General features: G+C 41.9%; 1 protein-coding gene across 3 annotated transcripts in view; it reads right to left on the bottom strand.

The window, feature by feature from the left end:
• Window positions 1-12,388: 12,388 nt before the first annotated feature.
• Window positions 12,389-14,109, bottom strand: part of parp8 (poly (ADP-ribose) polymerase family, member 8) — a 93,863-nt gene continuing 92,142 nt past the window's right edge. For all 3 annotated transcript variants that reach the window (XM_042320224.1, XM_042320225.1, XM_042320226.1), the window contains exon 27: window positions 12,389-13,090. In XM_042320224.1, coding sequence (XP_042176158.1) covers window positions 12,988-13,090 — 103 coding nt within the window. In that variant the 3' untranslated portion in view covers window positions 12,389-12,987. The remainder of the gene's footprint in view (window positions 13,091-14,109) is intronic.

The following is a 14,109-nucleotide window of genomic DNA, read 5'->3' as shown; positions in this document are numbered from 1 at the left end:
GGGAGGGCCAAGATGGAGGCACGGTGGCTTCAACACAGTGGTGAGGGAGGGCCAAGATGGAGGCACGGTGGCTTCAACACAGTGGTGAGGAGGGCCAAGATGGAGGCACGGTGACTTCAACACAATGGTGAGGAGGGCCAAGATGGAGGCACGGTGACTTCAACACAATGGTGAGGGAGGGCCAAGATGGAGGCACGGTGGCTTCAACACAGTGGTGAGGGAGGGCCAAGATGGAGGCACGGTGGCTTCAACACAGTGGTGAGGGAGGGCCAAGATGGAGGCACGGTGGCTTCAACACAATGGTGAGGAGGGCCAAGATGGAGGCACGGTGACTTCAACACAATGGTGAGGGAGAGCCAAGATGGAGGCACGGTGACTTCAACACAATGGTGAGGGAGGGCCAAGATGGAGGCACGGTGACTTCAACACAATGGTGAGGGAGAGCCAAGATGGAGGCACGGTGACTTCAACACAATGGTGAGGGAGGGCCAAGATGGAGGCACGGTGACTTCAACACAATGGTGAGGGAGAGCCAAGATGGAGGCACGGTGACTTCAACACAATGGTGAGGGAGGGCCAAGATGGAGGCACGGTGACTTCAACACAGCGCACCCTATTAGTAGTCATCTAGTGTATATATAAATAATTAGTTGGTACTTGCACCATGGCATATGCACCTTTGAAAAAAATATATGTGTATCCTACTCTAAAATATGATTATTTCTAATATACATCAAATAATATACCATCTATATTTTAAAACATATTTAGCTCAACTAGTTAATGCTGCATCTGATGATTGTTCCCATGAAAGTTACCACAGTGCACAGGTGACACAAAATGTGTCATGGGATTCGGTTTTGAAGATGATTATCAAACTAGAGTCATTATCAAACTAGGGTAGCCTAGTGGTTAGAGTGTTGGATTAGGAACTGGAAGGTTGCAAGTTCAAACCCCCGAGCTGACAAGGTACAAATCTGTCGTTCTGCCCCCTGAACAGGCAGTTAACCCACTGTTCCTAGGCTGTCATTGAAAATAAGAATTTGTTCTTAACTGACTTGCCTGGTTAAATAAAGGTAAAATGTTTAAACATGTGTGACAGTGTGGGCTTATTGCCTCATGATACTGTAGGCTCATGTCAGCAAGCCATGTCACCCATCATCTCAGATGGTTCTGAAATCATTTCTGTAGTTAGAAATAAGATTAGCTTTGTTGAAATATAATTTGATCTCTGAGATATTAAGCTAATCGATTGCACCCAAATTTGGTTATTTTAATTTAGAGGATTCATATAATCTTCAATAGATATAGTACCTAACATACGATGTGGACCTTAATTCTTCCTAACAACGAGTAGGACATGAGGAATAGAATAAAATGATCAATAGCCACCCACAGACATATCCCACACCAAACAAGGGGCAGGACGGGGCAACCCAGCTGTATTGTGTGAAAGTAAAAACATCTCTACAGTACTATTAGGCCTATGATATGAATTACATGGAGGGCCTACTGTTTCTGTGTGTTCATGTGTAGGAGGTGTATGTGTGTCTTTATGGAACTTTAGTTTTCCCAAACCTTTCCCTTGAGACAAAAAAAGATGGGAAGGAAGTTGTTGGGGAGAGAGTTGAGTTATTGAGTAGACTGGTGGTGGTCGGGCGTGCAAGTAGCTCGGGCTGGCTGACTGGGCTGGCTGACTGGGCGGTCTGGCTAGGAGGGCTGGCTGGCTGGGCGGGCTGGCTGGGTGGTCTGGCTGGGCGGGCTGGCTGGGCGGTCTGGCTGGGCGGTCTGGCTGGGCGGGCTGGCTGGGCAGTCTGACTGGGCAGTCTGGCTGGGCAGTCTGGCTGGCTGGGTGGTCTTGCTGGGTGGGCTGGCTGGGTGGTCTGGCTGGGTGGGCTGGCTGGGTGGGCTGGCTGGACGGTCTGGTTGGGTGGTCTGGTTGAAATTAGATAAAGAGAATGTCTTAATAAAGACAATCATTAGTTAAGTCTTTGTATTTTATTTGGAAGACTTGTTCATTTGTTAGGCTATTGGTTAAAAGGTGCAACACAATATTGACTATTTAATTATCATCGATCTAGTTTAGTCTTATCAATCACATAAACATATTTAACAATGATCTCTTACCTAGCTTGAGGACCGTGGGCATTTTTTGCTTACTTTTTGTTGTTCTAAATAGAGACGGCTAGAAGGGCCAAGTATTAGATTGTGTAGAAATTAGCTTTAGATGCCCCAGAAATTCGTAGGGAGGACCCCCAGACCTCCCACCACTTCTAAAACCTAAGGCCTGCCCCTGGCTCTGAGTACATTTTCCTGGTAATCCATCTGGCCCTGTAGCCTTGTGGAGTTGTTAAGAGCCACTTTATAGCTGCCTGGTGCTTTTCTCTGAACCTGAAAGTGTCTAATACTGGACGTGCCTGATATCTCGTGATAGCTTCAGATGTCGGTGTTGAGCAAGAAGAGAGGGGTCCAAAGAAAGGAGAGGTCCAGGGGGCGGCGAAGGGCGCCCGCCCAAGGGCGGTGAAGTCATCAAGGCAGAGAAGTTTGTCGGACATTCGGTTTCTAACGTTTTATGAAACCCTTTTTAGTCATTTTTCCGTTTCCTGATAGGTCTGTGCCTGAGAGAGGGCATGACAGCAAAATCAATTAGACAAAACATCACGAATCTGACGGGGCCTTATCTCGAAAACGGAAAATATTTGTTGCGTGAGAAACTCGGTGAGCGTAGGTTTGGCATAATGGGCAGTTGGCCCCGAACAAGATGGCGTCTAGGCCTCACATTTTTTGAGTTATGGCCATTTCTCTGGATTAAAGGTCCAAAATGAAAATAGAGAAAAAAATTCCACTTCACGTCAAGTCATTGGCATTGTTATCAATAAAAAAAGAACACATTGATGTCCGTCATTTAAGAGAAATTACTTTGACAATGGGAGCAAATGACTGTTTTTTTTTCAAATTACACCATAGTGGCTTCGAAATACGATGACATTGCTAAAGTAGACAAATATTTAATAGGAAACGACTGCCATTATCATCATGTCATCGAATTTACTTTAGACAGATGGAAATGTTGTCATTAGCTAGCAATGTTTGTCAGAAAACATTTTGTCGTCTCCACTTAATCTCTTAGCTAGCTAGCTAACGTTACACTGCAACTAAAGTCAATCTGGAGACATCAAAATGAAGACACAAGGTTTTGCTGCTAATAAGTTGCCGCCTTTAGAAATTGCATCGCGTTTTTAAGCCACTAAAATTGCATCATCAGCGTGAAACAAACGTTTCCAAGGGTTAAAAATGTCAGATCTTTTCAAAACTTCATATGTGCCTGATTAGGATGTAAACTGTAAATGTTCATTTCTCCCAACAGATGTCAAAACAAAGCTCTCAAACACACTATTGTGATCAAACGGGCAACCATGTATAGCTCAGTAGTCTCAGAACCCAGAACCAAATTTTGCATGCATGCTGGCCATCTACTAGATTTTGTTCTGGGGACAGACCAACCTGGTCTCAGAGCATTTTGTATTATTATAGTTTTTTTTATTTCTATTAACCTTTATTTATCTAGGCTAGTCAGTATGTATTCTGTATGTAAATCCGAGACACTCCAGTTAGTATGATATGTTACCTTTCTTATGGTATGTCTTAATTTCTGGTTGTCCATCACCCATTTTGTAAGATATGTTACAATTTGTGGCATTAACCCTTAAAGTTAAAAAAGGTGTTTACATCAAACAGTTTGCATTGGTTCTCTATATGTTAATACATTGCCTGCACCCATGATATGCTACAAATTCAACCTGAAGCCTAGGTGGTTATGAATGCGTTAGAACCTGGTTGGTGACAGTCCTCAGGGGTTTGAGGTCTACCTGTGTTGATTTAGCTTTGGAGCAAGGGGAAGTGGTTAAAATCACCCTAAAAGTGTATATCCATACCCTGGGTGCAGTTTATGTTTAGGGGAAGGGTAGCTAACATGCTAAGTATTTGCAAAGCCAGTCAGTACTGAGTTTAAAGACTTTAAACTCAGGATTCTGTAAAAGCCTACCCCAATGATGATATGTGTTTCCTTTCAGCTTCCTGTACCAACCGGACTTGCCTTAAATTGGGGTCGTAGTGGCTGTTTCGAAGGGTTAAAAAGGTCAGATCTTTCCAAAACTTTATATGTGTGATTAGGTAACCCTCGTGAACTGTAAATCAGTCATTTCTCCAATAAGATTTCGAAGAAAAAAGGTAAACTAAATCACACACACACACAGCTTGGAAGGACAGAGTGACAGTGTGGGGCTTACAGACACACAGAGCCTGCAATTAGTTACCTTCAATGAAACAATCAAAGAACCATCAGACCTAGAGGTCTGAAACTTTAGAAACCTGTTCTAGAGCTCAGGTCGATAGTGCACGGTGAGTTGTGGCTCTAGAAGGTTCTCAGACTGAGAAACAGCCTCGTACATTTGCAATGACTTTAATTCATTTTGACAATCACGAAAATGATGACATTTAGAAAAGTCCCAGTCACAAGACTAGGTGCATTGAAACTGCCTCGGCCCATAGAGACGGACCCCAACGTTTCTGTCCGATAGCTCATTCAAGGACCCCGTAGCAAGTCATGGAAAAGTGGATTTTCAGCACCAAAGTATGTGATAGTTGGCTACTAAACGAGTTGGAAAAAGTGGGTTTGGTGTCAGTTTGTATCAGTTTGGTGTCAGAATGATATCTAATTGACTAATGGACGGTGACTTGCTGGTGACTCTTGTCCATTTGCAATATGTTTAAACAGTGAGGTACCATCACCAAAGTGACATTCTGAAATCAACCCTAACGAGCGATTGAGATGAACCAGAATCACTGCCCAGCCATCCCGAGTTCATCGGGCCAGTCAATTTCGCATTCCTGCAGGATTTTTATAGCATGACAAATTCGTGATGGTAAATGCCCATTGAACCATATTGCAAATGCACAGTGACTTAGCAAAAGTGAAAAAACATCACCAAATGGACATGATGAAGTCAACACAATGAGCGATGGAAAGGAGCAACTATCACTGCCAGGCCATCCTGTGTTCATCAGGCCAGTCAAATTTGCATTTCTGCATGATTTTTGAGCATGCCAAATTTGTGATGGTAAATGCCCATTGAAACATATTGCAAATGCACGTGCATTTGCAATATGATTCAATAGTGAAAAAACATCACCAAATGGACATGATGAAATCAACACAACGAGTGATGGAAAGGAACAACTATCACTGCCCGGCCATCCTGTGTTCCCATAGCGGGAATTAATATCAGAATGACCGGTAAATGCATTTTACAACCATATTTTTATTTTTGGGTTACCAGGTGCCTATTTTAAACAGTCCATAATAACACACTAATAGACAAATACAGTGAAATAATAACACTAATAGACATATACAGTGAAATGATAACATACTAATAGACAAATACAGTGAAATGATAACATACTAATATACAAATACAGTGAAATAATAACATACTAATAGGCATATACAGTGAAATAATAACACTAATAGACATATACAGTGAAATGATAACATACTAATAGACAAATACAGTGAAATAATAACACTAATAGACATATACAGTGAAATAATAACACTAACAAACAAATACAGTGAAATAATAACATACTAATAGACCTATACAGTGAAATAATAACACATTAAGAGACATATACAGTGAAATAGAGCAGCAGTGAAATGTCCCTTTAAGTGGTGATAACATCAGGTCTCTCTTTCTCTACTCTCTCTCTGTCTCTCTATTCTCTCTGTCGCTCTATTCTCTCTGTTCTCTGTCTCTCTGTCTCTCTGTTCTCTCTGTCTCTCTGTTCTCTCTGTCTCTCTGTTCTCTCTGTCTCTCTATTCTCTCTGTCTCTCTGTTCTCTCTGTCTCTCTGTTCTCTCTGTCTCTCTATTCTCTCTGTCTCTCTCCCTATTCTCTCTCTCTATTCTCTCTGTCTCTCTGTTCTCTCTGTCTCTCTGTTCTCTCTGTCTCTCTCCCTATTCTCTCTCTCTATTCTCTCTGTCTCTCTGTTCTCTCTGTCTCTCTGTTCTCTCTGTCTCTCTGTTCTCTCTGTCTCTCTATTCTCTCTGTCTCTCTCCCTATTCTCTCTCTCTATTCTCTCTATTCTCTCTGTCTCTGTTCTCTCTGTCTCTCTGTTCTCTCGGTCTCTCTGTTCTCTCTGTCTCTCTATTCTCTCTGTCTCTCTGTCTCTCTGTTCTCTCTGTCTCTCTGTTCTCTCTGTCTCTCTATTCTCTCTGTCTCTCTCTCTATTCTCTCTGTCTCTCTGTTCTCTGTCTCTCTATTCTCTCTGTTCTCTCTGTCTCTCTGTTCTCTGTCTCTCTATTCTCTCTGTTCTCTGTCTCTCTGTTCTCTCTGTCTCTCTGTTCTCTCTGTTCTCTCTGTCTCTCTATTCTCTCTGTCTCTCTGTTCTCTCTGTCTCTCTGTTCTCTCTGTCTCTCTATTCTCTCTCCCTATTCTCTCTCTCTATTCTCTCTGTCTCTCTGTTCTCTCTGTCTCTGTCTCTCTGTTCTCTCTGTCTCTCTGTCTCTGTGTTCTCTCTGTCTCTCTATTCTCTCTGTCTCTCTCCCTATTCTCTCTCTCTATTCTCTCTGTCTCTCTGTTCTCTCTGTTCTCTCTGTCTCTCTGTCTCTCTGTTCTCTCTGTCTCTCTGTTCTCTCTGTTCTCTCTGTCTCTCTATTCTCTCTGTCTCTCTGTTCTCTCTGTCTCTCTGTTCTCTCTGTCTCTCTATTCTCTCTGTCTCTCTCCCTATTCTCTCTCTCTATTCTCTCTGTCTCTGTCTGTCTCTCTGTTCTCTCTGTTCTCTCTGTCTCTCTGTTCTCTGTCTCTCTATTCTCTCTGTCTCTCTGTTCTCTCTGTCTCTCTATTCTCTGTCTCTCTGTCTCTCTGTTCTCTCTGTCTATCTATTCTCTCTCTCGCTCTCTATTCTCTCTCTCTATTCTCTCTGTCTCTCTGTTCTCTCTGTCTCTCTGTTCTCTCTGTCTCTCTATTCTCTCTGTCTCTCTGTTCTCTCTGTCTCTCTATTCTCTCTGTCTCTCTCCCTACGACAGTAGTGGCTGTAGGATGCAATTACTTAACGTTGTTCATTGTGGTTTTAATATCTATGATTTCCCAGCTATGTTTACCTGACTAGCTGAGCCGTGTACAGGATATACTGGAGGTCAAAAGGACTCTATGGACACCTCTTCTGCACATCTTACAACTACCGGTATGCAACATTGAAGGAAAAAAATTGCCGACAAATGCATATGCATACACAGCTGCTCTAGGTTGACCCACTACTGTGAAAATTAAGACCTTGCTAGATTATTTTTCAAATAATATTTATGACTTGTATATAGTTTACTTTACATACATACACACACATACATATGAAGGTGGAATTGTGGTTTACACTAATCTGAGTAACGAAACAACACCAGTAAAATATAAATTCTGTTTTTTTTTCAGCAAGTTTGAAATTTAATGAACATAAACAAGTACATAAGCTGCTATTTCCATCATTTGTAAAAAGCCCCCCCCCCAAAAAAAAAGCTCCAGTAATTTGCAAAATAAAGAAAAAGCCATAAAAACTCAAACAAATAAAAATATTTGGCCTCCTTGTTGTGGTAATATCAACAATATATTCCATATGTATTGTAATATATTACCATTAATCCACATGTCTATAAGGCACCAAACGCTAAATGGCACAATCATAGAATAACTTTATTCACTATAATTGTGCAGAAAATACAAAGACATCCAGATCAACAGAAACACTCAATCACAAATTGGATCAAAGGAAATATACTGCCGACCATTATATTGTGTTGTTTATTGGTCTCCATTCAACTGATTTAGGTTTTTCTGTCAAAATGTGGGGAAACTGTAGATTTCTGTAAAACTTTTGAGTTCCTTCTGAATTGACAGTCATGAGCTGTCATCACTTGGTGTTCTCGATTATGCCTCCAGTTCAACAATATGCTCCTCCTTCTTTCCTGAGATCAAATCAAATCAAATCAAATTTTATTTGTCACATACACATGGTTAGCATGAGATTCAGGAAACTGTGTTACCGTAGCTGAAATACAAACGCGATCATGAATCTAAATGAATAATGAATGGATTAGGCATCAAATTATAATCCCATCATTCATAAATAGTAACTATTTTTTCAGTACATCATTTCTCATCCATTAACACAACAGGCATATTTAAAAAAATCTGAAGTAAAAAAAAAAAAAAAAAATCTTTGACAATGTTTGGTATATGAATGTGTTTCAAGTGTAAATATAGCAGATGTAACAATCCGTTCTCAACACTGTTGTTAGCATGATATAACATGTAATATCACAAAATTCAACATCCACCAGGATCACATTACTGTTCTAAGACAGATATTGCAAAAATAGTCATATGAAATCACTGGTCACTGAATGATGCAATAAAACTACATGCTGCTCATTTGCCTTCACTGTCTTCTATGTTTGGGGTGGCAGGTAGCCTAGTGGTTTAAACCAGGTAGCCTAGTGGTTTAAACCAGGTAGCCTAGGGGTTAAGAGCAGGTAGCCTAGTGGTTTAAACCAGGTAGCCTAGGGGTTAAGAGCAGGTAGCCTAGTGGTTTAAACCAGGTAGCCTAGGGGTTAAGAGCAGGTAGTCTAGTGGTTTAAACCAGGTAGCCTAGGGGTTAAGAGCAGGTAGCCTAGTGGTTTAAACCAGGTAGCCTAGGGGTTAAGAGCAGGTAGCCTAGTGGTTTAAACCAGGTAGCCTAGGGGTTAAGAGCAGGTAGCCTAGTGGTTTAAACCAGGTAGCCTAGTGGTTTAGAGCAGGTAGCCTAGTGGTTTAAACCAGGTAGCCCAGCGGTTAAGAGCAGGTAGCCTAGGGGTTAAGAGCAGGTAGCCTAGGGGTTGAGAGCAGGTAGCCTAGCGGTTAAGAGCAGGTAGCCCAGTGGTTAAGAGCAGGTGGCCTAGTGGTTTAAACCAGGTAGCCAAGCGGTTAAGAGCAGGTAGCCTAGGGGTTAAGAGCAGGTAGCCTAGCGGTTAAGAGCAGGTAGCTTAATGGTTTGAACCAGGTAGCCTAGCGGTTAAGAGCAGGTAGCCTAGAGGTTAAGAGAAGGAGGCCTAGCGGATAAGAGCAGGTAGCCTAGCAGTTAAAAATAGGTAGCCTAGCGGTTAAGAGCAGGTAGCCTGTTGGTTAAAAGCAGGAAGCCTAGCAGTGGGCCGGCAGGTAGCCTAGGGGTTAAGAGCAGGTAGCCTACTGGTTAAGAGCAGGTAGCCTAGAGGTTAAGAGCAGGTAGCCTAGCGGTGGGGCGGCAGGTTGCCTCGCAGTAAAAAGAAGGTAGCCTAGCGGTTAAGAGCAGGTAGCCTAGCAGTTAACAGCATGTAGCCTAGCGGTTAAGAGCAGGTTGACTAGCGGTTAAGAGCAGGTAGGCTAGTGGTTAAGAGCAGGTAGGCTAGCGGTTAAGAGCAGGTAGGCTAGTGGTTAAGAGCAGGTTGACTAGCGGTTAAGAGCAGGTAGGCTAGTGGTTAAGAGCGGGTAGGCTATTGGTTAAGAGCAGGTAGGCTAGCGGTTAAGAGCAGGTAGCCTATTGGTTAAGAGCAGGTAGCCTAGAGGTTAAGAGCAGGTAGGCTAGTGGTTAAGAGCAGGTAGGCTAGTGGTTAAGAGCAGGTAGCCTAATGGTTAAGATCAGGTAGGCTAGGGGTTAATAGCAGGTAGCCTAGCGGTTAACAGTAGGTAGCCTAGCGGATAAGAGCACTGAGCCTTGCAATTGAGAGAAGGTAGCCTAGCGCTTAAGAGTAGATAGCCTGAAGGTTTAGAGAAGGTAGCCTAGCTGTAAATCAGCAGGTAGCCTAGCGGCTATGAGCAGGTAGCCTAGGATTTAAGATCAGGTAGCCTATTGGTTAAGAGCAGGTAGCCTAGAGGTTAAGAGCAGGTAGTCTAGGGATTAAGAGCAAGTAGCCTAGCATTTAAGAGCAGGTAGTCTAGGTGTTAAGAGCAGGTAGCCTAGCGGTTAAGAGTAGGTAGCCTAGCATTTAAGAGCCGGTAGCCTAGGTGTTAAGAGTAGGTAGCCTAGCGGTTAAGAGCAGGTAGCCTAGCGGGTAACAGCAGGTAGCCTAGCGGATAAGAGCCGGTAGCCTAGCAGTTAAGAGCAGGTAGCCTAGTGGTGGGGCGGCAGGTTGCCTAGAGGTTAAGAGCAGGTAGCCTAGCGGTTAAGAGCAGGCAGCCTGAAGGTTTAGAGAAGGTAGCCTAGCGGTTAAGAGTAGGAAGCCTAGCGGATAAGAGCAGTTAGCCAAGCGGTTAAGAGTAGGTAGCCTAGCGGATAAGAGCAGTTAGCCAAGCGGTTAAGAGTAGGTAGCCTAGCGGATAAGAGCAGTTAGCCAAGTGGTTAAGAGTAGGTAGCCTAGCGGATAAGAGTAGGTAGCCTAGCGGTTAAGAGTAGGTAGCCTAGCGGATAAGAGCAGTTAGCCAAGCGGTTAAGAGTAGGTAGCCTAGCGGATAAGAGCAGTTAGCCAAGTGGTTAAGAGTAGGTAGCCTAGCGGTGGGGCGGCAGGTAGCCTAGCAGTTAAGAGTGTTGGGCCAGTAACCGAAAGGTCGCTGGTTTGAATTACCTGAGCCAACTGGGTGAATAATCTGTCGATGTGCCCTTGAGCAAGGCACTGAATGTTAACTGCTCCTGTAAGTCACTCTGGATTAGAGCGTCTGCTAAATTATGTAAATGTATTTATTTACCTATATTTGTTACAATAACGTCAAATATATTTAAACTGTAAAATCATTAGTGATGAAAAAAAATGACCTGTGATTTACAGTAATTTTTTATCAGATTGGTTGGTGTCCAGTATGACCTATATCAATGTTCAGAGTGGTTGGTGTCCAGTATGACCTATATCAATGTTCAGAGTGGTTGGTGTCCAGTATGACCTATATCAATGTTCAGAGTGGTTGGTGTCCAGTATGACCTATATCAATGTTCAGAGTGGTTGGTGTCCAGTATGACCTATATCAATGTTCAGAGTGGTTGGTGTCCAGTATGACCTATATCAATGTTCAGAGTGGTTGGTGTCCAGTATGACCTATATCAATGTTCAGAGTGGTTGGTGTCCAGTATGACCTATATCAATGTTCAGAGTGGTTGGTGTCCAGTATGACCTATATCAATGTTCAGAGTGGTTGGTGTCCAGTATGACCTATATCAATGTTCAGAGTGGTTGGTGTCCAGTATGACCTATATCAATGTTCAGAGTGGTTGGTGTCCTATATGAATAATATCAATGTCTACTTTAAACCATCATAATTTCATAATAAATATATAATTTACAGTGAACACAAGGGATAGTATCTGAGCTCTGATTGGTCTTTAAAAGCACAGCTGAGATCTGATTGGTCTTTAAAAGCACAGAAATATATAGACAAGCAGCAAACACTAATGCTTAGTATGTATAGACATCCCCCTAAACAAAAGGAACAGCTTTAAAATGTTCTTTCATTGGGGCTCTGATTATACATCCACATCTACCCATAGTTTTAATCAAAGTATAAAGATCAATCTGACATGTGTTAATACTGAATAGCTTTTTATATATACGTGTTATTCTATTTAAACTGGTTGTGAGTGGTACGTGTGCAGAACTTATGAATTTATCAAATGTATCTGTTCTTGACTGGAGTCTAAGTCTTTGCTATTGTAAACCAGTAGACCCCCCCCTATAAAAGGAGAAGAAACCAATATATACATTTCCTGGTATGATATGTGAAAGAAACGGATCTACTTCCTAAATTAATAAAACACTTCAATCCAAATGGGCCCTTTTGGGCGATGCACCATTTAAAGGCAATGTTACCACGGTCGAGGAGATGGCCTTCTAAGTAAACACGGCAGATGTCGGCTCAATGGTAAATTCCCTTTAACGGTACACTGCAGAAAATTGCTCTGTCATTTCCTAGTTGCTAAATTTCTAATAGTTTGCTTACTTTCCGTTTATGGAACAAAACATAGTAAGTATAGTGTAGATAATATATTGTAAAATATATTTTCAATAACCAAAAATATTGTATTTTCAGCTGTTTCAACCTGGTGTACAAAACCGAAAGGCAAAGACGCTAAAACATAATTTAAGAACGGGAAGCATAGAAATAACACACACAGAACCAATCTACCACTTCTTAAGAGTGGCTTTCAATGAGAAAGACAGATCTAGTACACCCAGAACTCCCTGCAGGCCTGATAGAATCCTGGGCCTAATGTGTCTATTCCCCTCAACGTATTGCTGTTGTCCCTCAGTCGACACGGAATGGTAACCAACATATCACACCACCGTCAGAAAATACAACTATTGTTTTGTTTAATTTTAAAATAATCAAGTGGGGGCTTTTAGTTTATCAGATTATGACTCAGTTGTTAGAACAAATGTATGACATTAAGAAAAATGAAGTGCATATTAACACCTTCAGTATACATAAAGTACATTGTATTTTGAAAAGATACAACTCTTTTACAGTAAATAAGGTCAGATAGATGGGACCTTTTTGCTAGACAGGAAGGGAACAATAATCGTTATTTTTGCTGAAAAGGTCCCACATCTACGAGCAAGAAGTCTCAAAATATTCACCAAAGAGTTTTACCGTTTTTAAATGTTCCCTAATTTAAAAAAATGAAGTCATCCCAATCAGTCAAACAGAGACATACCGTGTCTTCAGAAAAACAGGATTCTTCATAGTATTTATAAACTTAGCAAAATGTGTTCTTCCCGAAAGAGTTTTGCTGTGTTTCAGTTGTAAATATGTGTTGTTGATTTCATCAAGGTTTCCTTGAAGATTTCAAACTTTTGCTAAGTTGTTGATGTGTTCTCTACATTGGTCGGAAACACACGTGTGACGACGGGCTTCAGCAGTTCAAGAAATGTAGCTTCGAGCCGGGAGGTGGCGGCAGCAGAATTACGGGAAGGACATTTCCATTTCAGCGAGGTTCATCCCGTGGCAGTCTGATTGCCGATGACTCGTATGATCTCTCGATGGATGCCAGCGTCTTGTGTGTTGATGCTTGTATCTCCCACCTGACCATCTTCATAGCTGGATCAGAAGAAACACACAATAATATCACTCGTACCAACCCTGTGATCAGAACATATTCACAGTTGGCACTCCAGCTATTCAACTGAGATAAAGTTGAAATGTTCACTTGTAATATCAGATATATTATAGAGATGTAAACCTCTCTTTGGGTTTGTCGAAAGGAAATATAGAAAGTCTGCTTTGATGAATTTAACACCACTGTCTGTATGAACACGGTCGTGCTTTTACTACTTACACGAAGAAGAAGCATGTACAGCTGTGGTCGTATACTTACACGAAGAAGAAGCGTGTAGAGATGTGGTCATATACTTACACGAAGAAGAAGCATGTACAGCTGTGGTCGTATACTTACACGAAGAAGAAGCGTGTAGAGATGTGGTCGTATACTTACACGAAGAAGAAGCATGTACAGCTGTGGTCGTATACTTACACGAAGAAGAAGCATGTAGAGATGTGGTCGTATACTTACACGAAGAAGAAGCGTGTAGAGATGTGGTCATATACTTACACGAAGAAGCATGTAGAGATGTGGTCATATACTTACACGAAGAAGAAGCGTGTAGAGATGTGGTCATATACTTACACGAAGAAGAAGCATGTAGAGATGTGGTCATATACTTACACGAAGAAGAAGCATGTAGAGATGTGGTCATATACTTACACGAAGAAGAAGCATGTAGAGATGTGGTCATATACTTACACGAAGAAGAAGCATGTAGAGATGTGGTCATATACTTACACGAAGAAGAAGCATGTAGAGATGTGGTCATATACTTACACGAAGAAGAAGCATGTAGAGATGTGGTCGTATACTTACACGAAGAAGAAGCATGTAGAGATGTGGTCATATACTTACACGAAGAAGAAGCATGTACAGCTGTGGTCGTATACTTACACGAAGAAGAAGCATGTAGAGATGTGGTCGTATACTTACACGAAGAAGAAGCATGTAGAGATGTGGTCGTATACTTACACGAAGAAGAAGCATGTACAGCTGTGGTCGTATACTTACACGA

This window comes from Oncorhynchus tshawytscha, linkage group LG04 (genome assembly GCF_018296145.1).
Source record: "Oncorhynchus tshawytscha isolate Ot180627B linkage group LG04, Otsh_v2.0, whole genome shotgun sequence".
Lineage (NCBI taxonomy): Eukaryota > Metazoa > Chordata > Actinopteri > Salmoniformes > Salmonidae > Oncorhynchus > Oncorhynchus tshawytscha.
The sequence above is the reverse complement of the archived record's forward strand: the minus strand, read 5'-3'. Positions and strand labels throughout refer to the sequence as shown.